The sequence below is a fragment of the Corvus moneduloides genome, chromosome 2 (assembly GCF_009650955.1).
Source record: "Corvus moneduloides isolate bCorMon1 chromosome 2, bCorMon1.pri, whole genome shotgun sequence".
Lineage (NCBI taxonomy): Eukaryota > Metazoa > Chordata > Aves > Passeriformes > Corvidae > Corvus > Corvus moneduloides.
Window position 1 is genome coordinate 88689426 of NC_045477.1, and position 19971 is coordinate 88709396.

The 19971-nt window shown below is 41.9% G+C and overlaps 1 protein-coding gene across 1 annotated transcript; it reads right to left on the reverse strand.

The window, feature by feature from the left end:
• Positions 1–970: 970 nt before the first annotated feature.
• RP2 (RP2 activator of ARL3 GTPase) lies at positions 971–19026 on the reverse strand. Its single transcript, XM_032100253.1, has 5 exons — positions 18789–19026; positions 7999–8664; positions 6238–6352; positions 4972–5057; positions 971–3546 (listed from the first exon to the last, which is right to left on the reverse strand). Exons 1-5 carry the CDS (start codon positions 18933–18935, stop codon positions 3463–3465), a joined length of 1098 nt encoding a protein of 365 aa, XP_031956144.1. The 5' UTR covers positions 18936–19026; the 3' UTR covers positions 971–3462.
• Positions 19027–19971: the final 945 nt, after the last annotated feature.

A 19971-nucleotide genomic window follows, 5' to 3' on the forward strand; every position in this document is an offset into this window, starting at 1 on the left:
TTTAAATTTGTGCAGAATACTGAATTTTGTATGAATAAAGCCTAAATACTTAAAAGCCAGCATTTAAGTAAGAAAATATTCAGCTACAGAGTTCTTACTCATGCCTAAGTCAGTAAAACTTTTTCCCCCCTTATTAGTCAGAATTACTTAAGCACATATTTTGTAATAAAAGGGTAAGGCTGCTTTATGGATTGAAAAAAATCCAAGTTTTGTAAGTGCAGCCTGGTATGTGGATTAAAGTCATGCAAAAAATGCATGTATAGTAGATATGACAAAAGAAAGGGGGTGATCTTCTAGCAACTGGGGCACAGATACTTCTTCATGTTAGTATTTGAGGATGTGATTGGTAAAAATGGTGAAAATACTTAAGGGCGGCTTTGCTATGACTTAGACACTACATAAAAAAAGATTATTAGGCAACTTAAATCCAGCTGGGGTAACAAGATGGTTTTTAAACCGTATAATTGTACAATAATAGCTAAGGGTAAACCAAAAGCTTTGATACTTTAAAGCTTCACAATTTTACTCAATATATTCAAAAGACAATTATATTGATACAGTACTTTATGTTCTTTCCAAGCATTTATGCTTAGTGAGAGTTACCCTAGACCATCTCTACTTGGAAGAGTCACAATTCTGACCACTTTAAAGCCATGTTTGGAGACTTACTAAATGTTTACCTATTTTCAGGAGGTTTTTACTGGTTTTCAGATATTACATGGACCTTCTTTCTAAACTAACAATTTTACTACTATAACCACCACAATCTGATTGAGGAAAAATCCCTGCTGTCAAAAAATACCACCTTTTTCAGAGGATGAATGACTAGAGAGTTAATGCTTATTTTTGATGAGCTATGAGTATCTATTTCAAGATCTATCCCTGTTTAAACATGGAAATCAGTTTTTATACCTAATATAATGTAATTATGTTTTTCAATATACTGTAAGTTTAAAAAGTCTTCAGAATCCAGAGTTTAAATACTTCAAATGTTTATTATGAATCACATTCACAGTGTAATACAAATTACATTAAAAGCTACACAACAAATGTACAAAGAATACATGAAACACGTACCATTCTGTAATGCAAAGGATTCCTGACTCAAGCTAGAAGTGTTTTTAACACCTGTTAGCAAGAAATGGAAATCAAAAGATAAATAATTGGATTAAGAAACTCCTTCATTATTTAGGGATTTTTTATTAAAAGTTCTTGATGTCGGTAAACAGACTGTCCATGTTAAAAAAAAAAAGAAGCAACACTGCTCTTCCCAGCATGTAGAAAAGTTATTCCACTGTTTCAAGCCTAGATTAATTTTCAATTAATCATCCTGTCCTCCAGCAAAAGTAGTCACAAAAGCCCATTTAGCACTTTGTTTCCAGAGCAGGTTGATGATACAAAAAATAAGCTATAAACATACACATAATCGTGTGTCAGCAGGTAACTTTGGAAATATTGTATGTAAAAGTTTAGAGACCAAGGTGGTCCAGTATATGCACTGCTGATATAAATCACACATGGACAGCTCTGAAGTACATTATACAATTTCAATGTACTGTCCCATATCAAAATAATACATTTACTGTACATGTCTAGATTAATTCCTGTACATGTTGACTGATGAGTTGTGCTAGTACTTTGGAGAGCAAGGTAAAATTTCTAACTCTTTTCACAGCCTCACCTCACACTTATTAAAAAAAAAAAAATCCTCGCTGGCTAAGTGCAGGTAAGTGGTAATTTCTGCTAGCAGTTGGATTCTGGTGGTGGCTTGATTTTCTTTCACTTTGTCAAATAAAAACATTTCAGATTATCTTCAGATTAAGGCAATTATCTTACCTTCAGTACACCAATGGTTTATTCAGGAGATATTCTTCCTTATTTAATCTATGCATAACTGTAACAAGAGGTCCTAAGGACATATTCTCTAGTTTAAACTAATGGCAAGCATTTGCCCAGTAGCAACAAAATGACAGTTCACAACCTCTCTTGGGCATTACAGAATTATGAATTTCAGAAGAACAGATTCTTTCATGTGCTAATTCAAAAAAATTAGAGATGCGTTTTTAGCCACCCACTGTGGAGCTCCAGAGCTGTGAAACTGATGAGTCAAGACTCATTTTCAGTTAAGATTTCCCTTTTGACAGATGACCATAATGAGGAAATTGCTTTAGCACCTCAACACAGCCCCAATCCATTCAATGAATTGTAAAGGCTATGCAAACTGGCAAGCCACTGTTTTAATTACTAAATTTGGTTTTGTGTGTCTGCACGCACAGTTGGTTCAAGTATTACAGAGGGCTTGTAAACCAAGACATAAGCTTTAAGTTCATGTAGAAAAATCAGTAAGGATGTAATATGCAAAAATAAATCAAATCATGTATTTAATACCCATATAGACTGGCATTCTAATATGGACTATTTAGCAATAAGCATTATTACTGAACACCATTCAAATGCATCTCACAAAATGCTGGTAGCACTTCTTCAGCCTGTCTTTAAAATTAATACAAAATAAATCCTATGGTAGTGCATAGCACTTTCTGTACTACTTCTGAATGTAAAAGCCTTCTCCTGGGGTCTAGCAAGGAAGAAGGGGTTTTTAATGCCATCAAAGTCCTTCTCTGACTACTGGCTACTGTATGTCCCTTCTAGCAAACAACAATGTGCCAGAGGTTTATTGCTCCACGTGCAAAGAAACCTCATGTATATCCCATGTGTGAGCTGGGAATGCCAGAGGCAGCTGTATTGCCAAAGAACCTCAGCAGACCTTAGAGTAGCTTCAGCAGAGCACTCATGCTCAGGATTCACCTCAAAGCAGAAAAGCCTGGCAAGTACTCACTGACCAGAATGCTGTTGTGACAACTCTCACCATAAATGCTGCTGCAAACAACTTTATTCAAAAAACGTGCTGAAGCAGAGTAAGCCGAAGTCACAAACTGCTTTTGAAAGCATTCTACAAGGACAATTCATTTCAGACTAAGCTTTCAGAAAAAGTCAATGACTACAGCTTCCTTCCTAAACCCCCAGTGAAGACAAATTTGCATGTGGGAAAGTTTTGAAGGTCAAGTTTCACAAAAATACACTTTCTAAACAGTGTGTCTGAGTTATAGATAACAATTACTACTGCATCAAACTTGGATCAGCATTGCACTAAGATATGTATAACCATTAGATGTTGTCAAGAAACATTCAAGTGCCGATAGTTGTTTAGAAATCACTGTAAAAAAGTTAGTAGAAAAGCTGAATTGTTTTTTGAAGTTAAACTTAAGTTTCAAACACAATGGACATGGAGAGCTATGCCATTTACTCCAGTTCAGATAATATGGTATTAAAACCACCAGTGGCTTTATAAAAGGGATATATGAGAAAGACAAAACTAAATGACAAAACTACTGCAATATTCAAGCCAAGTGACATCCAAGTGCTGAGACAAACCGCACGTGAGCACCTTCACGCTAAACTTCACATTCCCATCTGCATGTCAGCGAAGTTGTAGAAATTGTCCACATCTTGAGATGCTGATGCTTTGCTTTCTGATACAAAAATCTGTTTTGTTAAACAAGAGAAGTTATGCATCAGTTAAACCAGTCTTTGCTCATTTGGAATCAGTAATGCTTATTTTCAGTTTTGCATTTCAAGAGAGACAACTCTGTTGGTTCCCACTGCATGACAGAACAAATCCTAGAATTCTCTCAGCCCTGATGCACCCACCATTTGTTATCGTCACCCATTCCTAGCACACATGGTAGCTGCATTAACCCTTGCCTTCAGGATCAGGAGTTTAGGGCTTCATTATTCAGGGGTCACAGCTTCAGTTAGTGTCTAGATGTATTTTGATTGGTAAAGTCAACTCTCTCCAGGAGAGTGGGGGAAAAATAAATACACAAAATCCTTAGACTACTACTTTCCTTTAACAGAAAGGGAGAGTTTGTAATAAAGACTTCCTTGTGCTATATTACCCTCAAAAAAACTTCGTTGCTTCTCCAGCAGATGACTATTTTTAAAAAAATAACTCTAATTACATTTGCATTTTTCAAAATTTATCAATGTATGTGAAAGTCCAAGCTCTAGGACAGTCACCTTTGAAAGCTTTCAGCAGATCAACAACAATTGTTTCAGGCAATACTCAAACAGTTGAGTGTAACAGAGAGCATTGTGGCTGTTCACCAATCTCAACATGCAAGCAATAGCCTCAATCATAAAATTAAATGCTATGACTTTTTACAAGATGACTGGTTTCCAGAAACCGGGCAGCCTAGTTCCAAGTAACTCTTTTGAAAGGAACTGGAAGACTACAAGGAGCTGTATGGATGCTATGTCTCAAAGACATTCTAGTCTTCTTTGAACAGCTGCCTGAAAGCAAAGGGTTTATCACTTTCCTGTTACCAGGAGTGCTCTGAATGTTTCCAGAAACTTTCTCAAAACCATTGCCATTCAGAGAGGGGGAGCAGCAAGGAAAGAGGAGGTGTGGTGTAAGGAAGCTAAAGCGAAACAAGCTGACAGAAGAAAAAAGAGCAGTGCCTTTGAAGGAAGGCATTCTGCGGTGTCCAACACAGCAAAAGTAAACACAGAAAAAAGTTGAAATCCCATCATATTATCTTTGTCATGGTTTAATAGACAGGACACCACAAAGCTAAGTGACTAAATCCAAGACTCAAAGTGGAACTTTTTTGTACTATATTTATAGAACTTGATTTGGCTATTACGTGAAATAACAGTTTTAAGTGGAAATCTTGTGTTCTTCAGTGGATATGGGGATTCAGAACTCTCTTTCCTAGGACAATTTTCTTGTCACTAACAAGTAATTTGGGTTTTGAAGACAAAAAACCAAAATAACAACAAAAGGATATTCCAATTTTACTACCCGTGAATCTAAAAAGATTGTGTACTACGTCAACACTATATCTTGACCATGAAATAGCTCAGACATTCTGTAGTATTTTCGGTGAATAAAGCAATACTCCAGCTTACCTTGGTCCCACTAAAAACTTCATTTATAGTGCTTCGACATTGTTCCACAGCACCATCTCCATTGAACTCCAAAGCAACCACTGGACCTGGAAAATAGTTTAATCTAAAATCAATACTACTTTTAAGCTTTGCATTGAAACAGTAGATTTCTCAATCCATAGGGAATTGTGAAGCTTGCAAGAAGTATTTTATTTTTTTGCTTGAGTAGCCCCATAACAGCAGATAAAGAATTAAAAACACTTTAATGTTAAAAAAAAAAAAAAGTACAGTGTTATCTGCAATTCCATGCTTTTTTTTTTTTTTTTTTTTTTTTTTGGCAGAGATTTGGGCAGGATTCCAGTTTTACTTCTCGAAAGGCAGCAATAGCACAAAAATGCTAAGGAGTGCAAGGCCTCATGGAAGTGAGTCAGACTATACCACTCAAATAGTGAGCCATTTCACAGACATCTGGAGTGGGACTGAGTCATTCAGGCATTTTTGCCTCAGTCCCAAGATAGCGAATTGCCTGATTTTTAGACTTGTTCTCACCCTCTATTTGCAGATCTGTTTTCTCTGGTTTCATTCTGAACATGGTATTTCTTCCCATATGACTGCAATATAGCCCAGAAACTAGACTATCATCTTGTAAGTGCAATGACTTTTGTCCTGTTCTTGCAATGAACATCACAAACCTCTCGTGTCACCATGAATAAACCTGCATGTTGCTACCAAGCTCGGGAGCGTGTAGTGATCTTTAGCATGTAACAGATAACAAGATGTCAGTACTTCTGCAAGAAGAGACAAAACCCAACTGCAGTCATATCAATAGAAAGGCTTTAGAAATACTCTGACAGTACACCAGTTATAAACAAGAATTTTAAATGCTTATCTGCTTTATGTACATCTATACCGATTTGCTTAGATATTTATACTGAAATGCTGAACAGCTCAGTGGTTGAGCAGCATTGCTGACAAGTTCGAAATAGGCTAAAAGCATGAGCTGCTTTTGACCATTCCGGGCAGGTCTGCATGTGCCACTGCTCCTGAGCTATGCAGTTGGACCACTAGAGGGGGAGCAGAGACACAAAATACATGTCAAATAACTAATTTCTGATGCCTTCAGGAATTTTGGCTGGTTTAGGGCCTCACTGAGGCTTCCAAAATTCATCTCAACAGGTTTTACAGTATGCCCTTGAAACACAAATTTCTCCTTCATTCCTCTTTCTTCTCGAGAACTCTCTAGTGACAGACTTCTATATCAAGAGAAGAAAGAAAACATAAACTCACCTTTTTCCAGCAGTGAAGTGAATTCTGATGCACTCTGCTGGAAAAGTCTGTGAGCATCCTCTGCCTTCATTATGACTTCTTTAGTCTGTACCAGCTGAAAGCCTTTACTTGTCATCTGTTAACAGAGAAAGGATTCATGTTAAAAATGCTTCTAAGGCAGAGTTCAACTTGAGTATCCAGATTACACTGTAATAGACCCATTTTTCCCCCACACATTAAGTTACAGAGCAAAGGGACCCTTTTTGCTCTTTTCAGAGACCATTTGCTTTTTCTACACTTCTGTTTATTTTCATTCCACTCATCCAGATTTTCTCCGCTGCCCTAGTGCACCTAGAGGAATAAATGTGAATATTTTTGTTTTATATATTAGGGCCCAGGGTTATGTGTTTTTCCCCACAATCCCTCACAAGCAGAAACTAATGGGAGTTAAAGGCAGTCAGCATCTGGAAACAAGCAGTCAGTTCTCTTTAGTCTGCAATAGTTCAGTCAAGCATTAGCTCAAACACTCATCTATCCACTGCTGAAGTTTTCAGTTTTGGAACAATAGTTAACAATGTTTGAAAACACATATACACATCCTAGCCCACCCCCTCATTTTTACTCCACATCTAATACGGAACTAAAAGCATGTGGGAAAGGAGCAAATACATTTTTACTTCCAAAACATCCATTAATCTACAGAGCAGTTGGATTTCTACAGAAACTCACTAACTAGTCTTTTAGCATCTTCTTAACTCTAATACCTAAATAACTACCAACAGAGGAGAACACATCTATTACCTTCTTTTCTGTAGCTATTCCTTTGCCAGAAAAAAATCCAACCCATAAGTATCATTATCTCCCTTCACTCAGTAGCTCCACAAAAGTCCAACTGGGCAGTGGGAAGGCAAGGAGACACACTACAGCTTTCTTTCCTTGCAGATAAAAACCCAAAGGAAAGAGCTCCACCAGATGTTTAGTTGATCATACAACACTGTGATCAGCAGCTTTTGCAGACACCACTGTCAGATGCTGTAGCCCATGGTTACTGGCTCTGCTCTGTGACATCCTTGGCACTTCAGGATGGTGAAAGCAGCCAGCTACTCCCAGGTTTTAGCCCCAGGAAAGTACAAACTCAGCCAAGCTTGGAAGCTGCTGCCTCACAGGAAAAAAAAAAAAAAAAGAAGAGACCAAAAAAGAAAGAAAGAAAAAACCAAGACCAATAAAAAAGCTATTTAAGTCATTGAAGACAGCTGACCAGCCGTGACAAACACTCACTGCCCCTTTCAGAAAAAAGTTACAACACTGGATGACACAGGGGATGCATTTTAACACCCTTTTTTTTTTAGACTCTGTTAGTACTGGAAAAACTTTCAGGACAGACTTTTGTTAGCTGACACTTTCAGGGCAATAAGCTAACAAGTTAATCAGCTACATCCCTTTCACAAGCACTGTCAATCACTTACTCTGTATTTGACCAAGTTCATCAAATCAACTACACATGTTCTTTAGAGCATCATTTTGCTGTGCCATGACGGAAAACTACACCAGAACTGTTAGAAGATAGATTTGCCACTCACAGCATGTCAGCTGTAGAGCAACTGACTGATCAAATGAGATTCAGTCCTTATCTTGCTTTAAGGTTTTAAACAGTGCAGTTGATCAGTATGGTCAGTAGGCAAACAGAGCCTCTATATTCCCCGTCTAGGGAGCACCAGAGGCTGTCCAGAGGAAAATTTAATTAGGAATCGAAAAACCTGAATGAAGACAAAGGTTGCTTACCTCATCAATTAACTTCCTGGCATTTGCAGTTGTGTAGTCACCAGCAAAAAACACGGCCAAACACGATTCATCGCTGCTTTTCTGTCTCTGCCCTCGAGTTATTGGTATTATGCTCTTTGTAGCATCAGTGGAAATCCTGACGGTTTTCAGCTCCTCAGAGCTGGGCAAAGGAACATAATCTTGGACTACAGCAGTTTCAGGCAAAAGGCCCCAGTTATTTTCTCCAGACCCAGGGGTAAAGTCATGGATGTTGCTCCATGTGTTATTGAAGATACTCAGACCAGCATCTTTAAATTGTAAAGCAAGCTCAGGATAATAGTACTGGAAACATCCAAATTTCATACCTGTGGAGGACTCTATAATGGGCTGGGTGGCACAGCACAAGAACACCTCCAGCTTTCTGCAGTCCCGCGTGCGGAACTGTTGGCAGGCAACCACACATTTACAATCTTTGCAGTCACGGAAAAACACACTGCCTTTTATCGGTCCTAAAAAGATTTGGCAATTTACACAGTCATCAACAGTGATTGTAGCAGAATGGTCAAATATGTAGATTTTACAGTTCTCGCAGTCCTGAATGACAAATTGTTGCCCTGCTACTTTTCCAGGCAGTCGACCCACAGTTTCATCTTTAAGTCCAGAAAAAGTGTAATCTTTGGGGTCAATCTGAAGGAGGAATAAAAAAAAATAAGAAGGTTAAAGTCTTCAAATACAGAGAATATTATAACGCTATATGCCAACTGACTTGCACTGACTGAAGTGCCACTGAATTGTACAGGATAAACTGCCACAAGGGGCTTCAGTGAGTGATGAAACATCAGAAGCAACTCTTTTAGCTAAACTACTGGAATACACAGTACTGAGGTACAACTAAGAAGTGAAACTACACTTACGAGATGCTCCAGGGGAAAAAACACAACAGCTCAGTTTGTCCTTTAATAAAGGAATGGGGCAAAGGGAGCTAGTTTTATCTGTGGACTCTAAACTGTTTCAACGAGGATGATGGTTCTGGGTATTAGAGTCGTAACTGTAATAAATAAATTGTCCAACATACTTACAGATTCATAAAGCTGGAGATACACAGTATTTCCTTTTTTAGTAGCTTTCTTGGTCATATTTCACCACACCTCAACACATTGCAAGGAAACCTTGTTGCAGTCAAGCAGTATCTTCTCTATTATGTTTGCAAACTACAGAAAGCTCATTAATCTGTGCCACAGCATTATCTTGTGCTAACAATGACAAGATTTTTGTGCTAAAAAAACATATGAGATTGTTTTAGCTATGTGAAAGAAGCAAAAACTGGCAGTGGTGGTACAAGAGGCATGTTTGCAGATCTCCTCCACACTCCAGCATCCCTCTCACTGGCACAGAACACCTGAGAGAGGCTGTGGGACTGGGACTCTCCTTTAGGGAGCAACAACTCAAAAGCCACACAGCACCTAGGATGAATACAATACAGGTGGAAAGCATGAATAATACAGCCCATGCTGTCCTAAAACCAAAAGAATCTGAGCTGGCTTATATCTAGATCTAAGTTAAGTCTCAAGTCAACTGCAATTCCTGGAGCAAATTCTACTCTGCCCTCTTGTGAAAGCTCATTAAAATAGCGCTTAGAAGTGTCCAAGTACCTGAAAGAGCCTACCACTTCACAAACCTGCTATTTGATTATCAGCCTGAAGCTCCTAAAATTTGCTGTACCATAATCAGTTTTGGTGTAGCCCAATTTGTAAGAAACTTCTCCTCCCTAGCATGTCAAACATTGACATGATATTTAGAGACCAGCAAAAGGCATAAACCAGAATGGGCTAGCACCAGATACTCAGTAAACCAGCTTTGGTAGCTTTTGACTGGAACAGCCCAAGGAAGCTAAAAATCTCTACCAACTGATAAAATGTACTTCATTCTATGCAACATATGTGACCTTCAGACAGGAAAGGAGCTTTGCAACCGATAATCTTCCAAATAAATTGCAAATTGAGACAATGAAGATGGTTTCCTAGAATTCTCTCCTCAATCATATGTAGTACCACTAGTATATATCCAGGAAAGTTAGTTGGAAGTGTTAAAAATAAAATTGTGAGACTCAAAAGATAAGGGACACTGCATGGAGACTCAGTCACACAGCATGCTTTGGATTCAAACTCTCCAAAGTCTTTAGTCTCAAGTAATGTTATATATTTGATCCATATGCAAGTTATTTACACTCATATCCCCTCTTACTTGAGAATGTAAGTATTGAAACTGCTTTTGGACATATTCCTCCCAGGCATCTCCTAGAACATTTATGTATGTGTATATTTGTATGTTGGGTGTTGTTTTTTTTAAATAACCATGGGAGACAGACTTCCTGCCTTCAAAAGAGGCACAGAGGAACAGTTACTTCTCTTAGGAATGAGAAATTCAGTGTTTCCAGAACTTACAGCTTTTTTGAAACTTGGCACCTAAGCACATCCTACTGAATTACTCTGCTCTGCAAAGCCTCTGAAGCAGCACTAGCTCATCCTACACAGCGGCCTTTGTAGGGATGTGTGAAACTTCACATTGCAATTTTATTTAGGCCTAAGTGAAAAACACTGGTTAGTCAGCAAACTCACAGCTTATAGACAGTCTCAAATGAGAGTTTTTGAGTAAGAACAGTAGTCAAGTTAAAGATAAAAATTCACCTTATTAGCAGATTCAGAAGCTCTTCTTTATTTCCCTATTTTCCAGAACTAACACTGCTGCCCTGACACAGCTTTTACTTCTCAGTTTGTTGACCATGCTATGGAGTTTGCCCATTTCCCTTAATTTTGCTTTGCAGTTATCCTTTTAAAGACCAAGAGTATTTATTGATTAACATGCAGTACAGACTGGAGGGACTGCATGAAATAGATTTAATACTCTCTCCCCACCCTGGGTTACTGCCCCTGAGAGGAGGGGTAACCTAAGAGACTATAGCAGATAGAAATATTTCACTTCTCCTGGGTAAAAGAAACCTGCCAGAGAAACACGCATGAAGGCAGAACTGTGATTTTGAGGAAGCATCCAACAGCTCCTCATATGCTCCCAGGATTATAGAATAGTTTAAATTGGAAAAGACCTCTAAGACCATCAAGCACAACCACTAACCTAACATTGCCAAGTCCACCACTAAACCATGGCCCCAACTGCCACATCTACACATCTTTTTTAAATACCTCCAGGGATGGTGACTCAACCAATTCCCTGGGATGCCTGTTCCAACTCTTTCCATGAACAAATTTTTCTTAATGTCCAATCTATGCCTCCCCTGGAGCAACTTGAGGCCTTTTCATCTTGTCCTGTCACTGGGTGCTTGAGAGAAGAGACCAACTCTGACCTCCTACAGCCTCCTTTCAGGTGCTTGTAGAGAGCACTAAGGTCTCCCCTGAGCCTCCTTTTCTTCCAACTAAACAGCCCCAGCTCCCTCAGATGCTTCTCATCAGACCTGTGCTCCAGACCCTTCACCAGCTCCACTGCCCTTCTCTGGACACACTCCAGCACTTCAGTGTCTTTCTTGAAGTGAGGAATCCAGAACTAAATACAGGATCTGAGATGCAACCTCACCAATGCCAAGTACAGGCCATGGCCCTAGTCCTGCTGGCCACACTATTTTTGACACAAGCCAGGATGCCATCGGCCTTCTTGATTTGTGTTCACCATCTCTGAAATCTTCACATATCATCAACAGGTTAATATATTAAATCACTGCAACCACCTTCCTTCCCCTGACAGTCAACACCAACTGCTTCTTAAGCTCTGTCTTGGCAACAAAGAAAAAAAAGGAGGCTAGGAAAGCCAAAAGAAACAGAAGAAAGTAACATCTGCAGCCTCATACGACCATAACCAGGGCTATGTACATTTCTCTGCCCATTCGTCTGGTGCTATAAAATCTTAAGCATGTGGCAGGTCAGCAAAACTCAATTATTTGATAACTCATATATTTGTCCTTTGTGTTTGGATAAAGTTTCAAAAAACTTCGTCCAAATCCACCCATCTCACTCAAAGAGACACTTTACTCTCCAGCCCTTAACAGATTTTTTTAAATGTCTTTTTTCCCCCAGGCTGATATAAGTTCAAAAGATGACTATTCATAGAGGTAACTTTTAATATTTTCAGCTGAATGTAAAGAGTTCTTAGAGTAGATGAGAGTCATACATTAATAGATATTGGCACAGCTCAGGATTTGAAACCTTCTAGCATAAGTGGCTATGCACAGGTTCAGGGATTACTCCACAGAATGACCTAAAATAACCAGATGTGACGATGAAAAAGTTAGCCCTGCTTACAGGGCTAATATTCTTCCTTCTCAAAACAGGCACAGAATTTTAATCTTTGGTTATCAGCAATTACAATGGTGTGAAGTCTGTTACAAAGGGCTAGAGGACAAATTGTAAGGAGCAAGTATTTTAAAGAACAAAAAGAAGGAGAGAAGTGAGGGCAAACAAGTTTTTCATGGCTGTTTACAACTCTAGGACATCCTGTTACAAGTGCAAGGTGCGTTAAGCAGCTTTCCTTCCTGCAAACACTTGTCTTGCAAGAAGGTCAGAGGCTATGTGAAAGCTGCACATGACATACATCTCTTCAGCCACCCTTATCCAGTTTACTGGCACCAAGACTGGGCAGCTCCCGTTTGGAAGAAGACTTAGAAGTACTAGGCCGTCACAGTTGTTAGTGGTTAACTGTGCCTAGAATCACAAAGGATCCCAACATCTTGAACTCTTTCTGGGATGAGTTCATGTCTTAGCAAGACTTTTTCACAGGGTCCATCAGGGAAGGAGTTTCAGTCAACAGTGATACGCCCCCACAGATATGAGAAGGTACTGCTGTTCTTAACAGGTTACAGCTCTCCCCTAGCTACCCGTGTCTAAGCTGCTGAGCAGTTTGTAAAGTATTTCTAAACCACTTACACTAAGGTCTTCTCTTTTAAATATAATTCTCAAAAAATCATCCCCTATCTTTCTAAGTCAGTACTGATGGCAGTTCGGAGATGAATTATATACAGCTGATGACATACAAAAGTTGGCTGCTGACCCAGTGACATTAAAAGCTGCACCTATAGGGTAGGCACACCAACTTAAGAAGCTTTAAGCACTATTTTTGTCAGCAGGGGAATTAACATAAGGGAAATAAGAAAGAAAAGTGCATTCCCAGGCCTAGACACTTCTGCATATTCATACTTGCAGGGGTTTGGTGCCCTTAAGTAATGAGTTGCAACATCCTCTGGAGACTGCTTGTTGAAGTTTCTCACCCACTGGCAGATTTCAAGATTCTTGCACAACAAGAAAAAGTGCAAAGAATAGTGCAGGTTTCTGTTACTAGCAAACAGTTTTTCATTTTGGAGCATCTCCTGCACACCCTGACTTTAAAAGTGGCCAATACAACAGTCTGAATGCTCATTTCCTTCCTTCTTGGTAATATTCACACTTTTCCATAATGCCCAAAACAGCATAAAACAGTAATTCACATATAACAAACCACTGCCAAATACTGCGTACAGAAAAAGTGAAAGAAGAAAGGAAGCTACTACAGGCTTTGATCTAACTGGCAATACTGCTTAATATGAACCTTCTGACTGCTTCTCAGTTGATCTCACCACATTCTGAGAAGTATAGCAGTAGTTCTGGTGCTCTGGGAAGCATAAGGGAGATACCTTGGATTTAAGGAGAAAATATTTCATTGCTTAGAGGGGAAAAAAAAAGTTATTTTATTAATATTCCAAAATAAAATACAAAATGGCTACCTAAACAAGATCTAGACAATTCAAGATACCCGAGTCAGCTCAGACCATTCACGAAGAATCCTCAAATGTAAGGTAAGTAACAAAGGACTATCTATGATTTAGGCAAAAAGTTAAACCTCTTGGTTTTTTTTAGTTGTTTAACTACAGCTACACAGCACAGTAACAATGACAGCTGCATGTTCCCTATCAACTAAACCAGTTAAATTGCAAGTCAGTTGACATAAAACAAAACTTCACTTGTTCCTTCTAAAAGTAAAAAAAACATCTGGGAAGGAAAGTTCCTCTAAGCTCTAAATGCCACTGTGATCATAATTAATCTAATCCTACTTCTTTGAGCATGAGACAACAGCAAAAAAGATGATGCAGCTATTTGTGTTTCTTCTCCTGTGGAGAAGGTCATGAGTGTATCTGCCATCACAAGACACAAACGCCCAGTTCTTGTCTGTACATACCCATATTCAGTTACTGCTGTTAGTCACACAACGGGAAAGGAGAACAACCCAGGTGGAAAGCTAGCTGAAGAAGGCTGAGAAGGGCTGAGCACCACCAAGTTCCTCTCCCACACTTGGTCAGAAGGAGACTCGCAAGACAGCCCAAAGCCATCAAGAGACATAAGTCCTCAGAATTCAATGCAGTAATAACAGACTCTGGAATAAACTGTGCACTACTTATACTTGTGGACTCAGAATCCCAGAGCACCAAGAAACTGAATACTCATCCTTGTCCCTTCTGTTTTCAAGATAATCTGATTCTTTGGCTCTTCTACTGCACTATAAGTAATCTTCATACAGTTCTCTGAACCCAAGGCTCAGTAAGCATTAGAGACTCCAGCAGATTTACAATGCTATCCAAATTTGATTAAATTTTGCATATCTTAAAACTTCTGTCCTCACTTAAAGTCACACAGAAATCTGAAAAGGCCGCTCAAATTCATATACTTTCCTTAATTTCAATTAAACTACCAGCACCTTATAGTATTTTCTATTTAGATTTTTCTACCACATGGTCCATTTTTGGGACTATTACACAAGAGTTACATGGTCAGTGGAATATCATCATATTACTCTTTGTCTAGGGCTACACTAGCAGACAGTATGAATAGTAACCATCTTTTGCCTTCAGAACATGATTAAAATAGGCTCAACTAGCAATGATGTCCTTCAGAAGCAGAAGAAATAGTTTTTTTGGAGGAAACCCCCAGGTTCAGTCACTCCTCTACACATCCCTAATCACACAAACATGCTCACAAGTGTGCCTACATTTTTTTGCCATGTCAGAATGACATTAGTTTAAAGGAAGACAGCTGGAGTGTCTGAGCAGCAAGACATACCCACCTGTAAGAACATACAGAGCATAGTTTACAAAAACTACAGATAATTTCCAAACCTGCTTCCAAAACTACACTATATAACCACAACTGCACCACTGAGTAGGAGAGCCTAAAAACAGAAACACATCCCCAAATGGTGGAAATAAACATCAAAAGACCACTTAGCACATCTGTTGACAGAGTTGAGGTTTTCAGGGTTTAGAATACAATTCAGTGCACTTGATGAACAAAAAGGAGTCTTGATGCCACAAGTTTTCCAACTGACCTCGATATAGCTTTGTGTACAAACACAAACTGTGAAATAAATAAGTATATGTGTCACATCAGAAATGAGAAAGCAACAGACAACAGGACAACATTTAAAGCTACTACATTAACACGGACATGGTATCACTTAATACAAACTGGGGTCAACAAGCTTAGTGCACCAAGTGCTCCGTACTCCTTCACCTAAGATAAGGTGACTCCAGTGCTTTCCTAGTTTAAGGTATTAATCTTAAACCCAAAAATCTCAATGAAAAATAAGGCTGCAAAGAGCAAGAGAAGTGGACTTAAACATTAAATAGCCATTCTTAGGCTGTACAGTATAAAATGAAGCAGCTAATTTGATGGCTTACACAGTTCACTAGCACAGCCCATATTCACTGATTCTTCTGGTTTCTAAGAGCCTTTTATAGAAAAAGAGGAAGTTTTACATGTAATACCTGACAGCTTTTTTTTTTACTCGACAGAGGTAGATTGTCGGTGCTGTAACAGTTTCATATGTTAGCTTGAGCCTACTTCCAGCAAGTTAACAACAATCATCTCCTTAGCAACAAGGCTGTCTATTCTCTGAATCAAGTCTTTCTATATCCTGACTTTCTTTCTTTGAGTTTTCAAAGTTAGCTGTGTCTAAGTAGATGGGGTAAAAATTCTTATACTGTCATAGATTAGCAAGCATAGTCCCGGAAGGGATGTCCTTGCTAAGGGGTGCTTACAGCTTCCTCTGGGACCTGACAGAACCTATCAGCTGGCCAGTTTGAATATGGACAATTCTTTAAGCCACTTAAAGTTGTGACCACCTCTGTGATGCACACTTAAGAATAGGCAAACTCTCCCCCAAGCTCTCTCTCGTTTCCGGTGCTGGGACAGGTGGCTGCGGGGCCCAAGCGGGGGCCAGCGGGCCAGGCCCTGCTCAGGCCAGGCCACGGCTCCAGGATGACCCCCTCAGCAGGGCTGTGGGCAGCCGGAGCGGCTCGGAACCCCCTCCCCTCCACTGCAGCCAAGATTTCAGCAAAGCGGCACCGCTGTCCGGCAGAGGCCAGGTGACCAACAGCGATAAGCAACACAGCTGCAAGGCCGAGGTGACATTAACCCTTTTAGTGCTGTGAAGAGCTGAAAACCTGAGGGAAGAGAAAGAGGAGATGCTTAAAGCTGAAAGTCTGTTGTGAAGCTATGATATATCAGAGTATCCCGTTGTAATTCCATGAAAATATGGGGGGGTGGAGTGTTCAACTCGTAAGCAAAAGCACCTGCGCTGAGATAGGCAGATGCTGACGCAGCTGTAATTTCATGAGGAGTTTGGACAGGGAGAGATGGAAGCGATGAGGACTTTTGCTCCAAATGGGAAAGGAGAAACCTCAGTTCCTAGAGATATTCCCAGAGATAGTCCTAAAGATGAAGATGAAGAAGACCCTTTGCTCCCAGGGAAGGAGAAGGCCTCTGTTCTTAGAGATGAAATGCTCCCAGAGATGGGTGAAGAAAACTTTTGTTTCTGAACGGCTCAACCTTAAAATTGTACCCCAAAAACTTCAAGAGTGGACCCTCGAAAGCAGTTGCAGGAAAAGCTGCAAGTCGGGGGAAGGGACTCACATGCGAGCAGAGAGACTCCTCTTCCTAAATGGACTGAACAATATTTGGAAGTGGGCGGCTGTCTCGTTGTGATAATGTCTTCATAGCATGAGCAAGAAGAGACTTCTCTTTCTAAATGGACTAAACAAGGTTATTATGGAAGTGGTAAACAGACTGAACATCTCAAGGGTTGTCTTTTTACACTGTCAGTGGGAGAAGGGAGGAAGGTGGGGGGGAGGAGGAGAGTTCTGAAGGTGTGGTATAATTTTTTCCCTCTTTTAGGGCTGTTAATAAACTTCTTTATATTCTTTCAAGTTTGGTGCCTGCTTTGCATTTCTCCTAATTCTTATCTCACAGAAGATAAACAGTAATGAGTATTTGGACCAAACCACTACACTAAATTGGTGTTTCTGCCCGGTTACAAACCCAACCTGCTACACGTACCTGTTGCCCTTTAGCTGGTGAATTTGCTCTAAAATTAAAAAATATTATTCCAAAGGTTGATTTAGTAATTTACTTTTAGACAGACTAAGTTTTGTTCTGACACTCTAAAATATGGCTTCAGTACAGCCCCTCCCCCAGTAAGAACAGTCTCCATACGAGTGACAGGCTGCTATCCTCCCCTTCTCTGTCTGCTCTGTAAATATCCACTATCCAGTCAAAGCAACAAGCCCAACACAGATTGCTCATCTTTATCCTCAAGGAACTGATTCCTCCAGGCCACACGCACACTCTCTAACTCATCTCCATCTAAGCTTGTCTTAATCTACTTGGAAGACTTAAGGGACACCCTAGAGCACCTGGCCAACTCTAAAAAACAAGCAAGCTAAACATTCAAATAAGTTCACACATTTTCTTTTCCATATGTGTAAAATATGGCCTAAAGGTTTGAGGATTTTGTTGAAACCGCATCAATTAAGTTTATCGCCTGCCCCAGTTTCTGCTTCCCCCACCCGAAGGCAGCTGGAGAGGAAAGGAAGGGAGGCCTAGCAGGGCTATAATGTCATGATATATTTAGGAAGTGAAACTTGAAATGAGGCTAGGAAGAAATACATTTAATCTGGCATTTAAATGCTTTCCTACTTGAGTCTTCATGACTGCCTCCAGGAGCTCTGGAAACAGCATGGGGAAGGATTTGTCTTCATCTGTCATTTTAGGGGCTGATAAGTTAGTTCTACTTCCTCTAGCTTAAAAAAAAAAAAACAAAACCAAACAAACCAATAGCGCAAACACCCTAGCAGGAGGAATCAATACAGACAGTCAGGACACACGGCACGAGTTCTGTACTTCCGCCGCAATGCCAGGCGCGGGGACTCGCCCCGGCACCAGCAGCTCCCCAGCCTTTAATCCCGGTGTGCTCGGGTGAAGCACGCACCGGGGGCACTTCGCGCTGTATGAGGAATCCCGAAGGCAGGCAGACACCCGTGGGGACTGCCAAAGCCAAGCTGCGTGCCCACAGCCCCCTGTCCCACGGGAGGCAGCGCCAGCCCCCATCCGGAGCAGCCCCGCACCGGGGACCGATGCTCGCACCGCCGGCAGCCGCGGCATCCAGCGCGCCGCCCTCTCCGCTTGCACAATTTGAGACTGCCTGGTAAAATCCTTAGGCTAAACACTTTTTAATTGTTCAAATAAACGCACTGAACTGCGCGGACCGAGCCGTAACAGCAGGACCGGGAAGGCGTGCTCCCTGCCGGAGCACACACCCCGCCGCAAACGCCGGGCGGCAGGAGAGGGCGAGGCGGTGCCCACCGAGAGAGGCGATACTCTCCGGCTCCGGCTCCGGCTCCGGCTCCGGCTCCGGCTCCAGCCCCAGCCCCAGCCCCAGCCCCAGCCCCAGCCCCAGCCCCAGCCCCAGCCCGCGGCCGGCGGCAGCAGCCGGGGCGGTACCTTGGCTCGCAGGTCCCAGCTGTACTGCGGCGCCTTCTGCTCGCCTGGCGCCGCGTCCTGCCCAGCTCCCGCTGGCTGCTTCTGCTGCTGCTGCTGCTGCTGGCCACCCAGGGCCAGCTTCCTGCGGCGGGAGAAGAAACACCCCATGGCGCTGCTGCTGCCGCCGCCGCCACCCGGCGGGGAGAGGCTGGGAGCAGGGAAGGGCTCGCCAGCGCCTCGCCGCCCCACCCCGCCGGCTTCCGGTTTTCCCCCGTCTCCCGTAGCGACCGCGACATTTCCCCCCGCCTTCCCCTTCCGCGCTCCGTCCTGCTCCAACCATCGCCGCCGGCCCGCGGAGGCGCCTGGACGGGGCGGTGACTGGCAGAGGGCGGGCTGTCGCCGGAGGCAGCGCAGCCGCGGGGCGGAGAAGGCAGGGGGCAGGCGGCCAAGTGCGGTTTGTCAGCGATCGTCATCGCTCCCTGGCCCCGGCCAGGGTTCCTCCACGCCCGTCCCGCGGGGGCGGCTCAGAGGAGGTGACGACTGCTCCTGAACCCAGCGCTCTGCCGGGGTGAAACCTGTGTCCCGCCTGGAGCCGTGTGCGGCTTCAGCTGTGGAAGTCGCAGGCAAAACGCCCGGTGCGGCGTGTAAATACAAACCGAGTAATCCTGCATCACGTCATTTTCTTATGGATACACCGGCGCGGTCCCCACGGGACCGGTGACACCGCCGTGCTCTCCCCTCTGAAAGGGCTGCCCCAGGAGACCCGGCTTGTTGCAAGTGGTTCAGAGCAGCAGAAGCAGCAAGTGGCGGCATGAGAACCCCCAGCGTTCTGCTGCGTTGTGCCTCCCTTTGCAAATAGCCGGGCTTCCTCTGTTGGGCTGTGGTTTGTGAGTTTGTTGTTTGGCTTGGTTTTCTTTTTTTCTTTGGCTGTTTTTTTTTTTTTCCCCCAGAGGAAAAGCCCACACATTTTTTTATCAGACTGACTGACCAGTCAAAGACATTTCCTCCAAGATTTTACAGATTTGATTCCTGCAGTAGAGGTGAAAGACTTCAAAATTGTCCCTGATGCTTTGTTCAGTTCCTTCAGAAAATATCCACCTGTTCTGTTGTGGGGTCCCTCATGGGCCGCACTGTGGATATTTGCATCTCTGTGGTCCTTTTTGTAGGCTTCAGGGAAATCCTTGCTCCAGCAGCTGCAGCACCT

Excerpts from the sequence above, each read along its gene's own strand:
- RP2 (XM_032100253.1), bottom strand. The coding sequence starts at position 18,935 with ATGGGGTGTTTCTTCTCCCGCCGCAGGAAGCTGGCCCTGGGTGGCCAG. Across the intron at positions 8,665-18,788 it reads GCTGGGACCTGCGAGCCAAG|ATTGACCCCAAAGATTACAC; the intron begins GTACCGCCCCGG and ends TTCCTCCTTCAG. Across the intron at positions 3,547-4,971 it reads AAGTTTTTAGTGGGACCAAG|ATTTTTGTATCAGAAAGCAA; the intron begins GTAAGCTGGAGT and ends TTAACAAAACAG.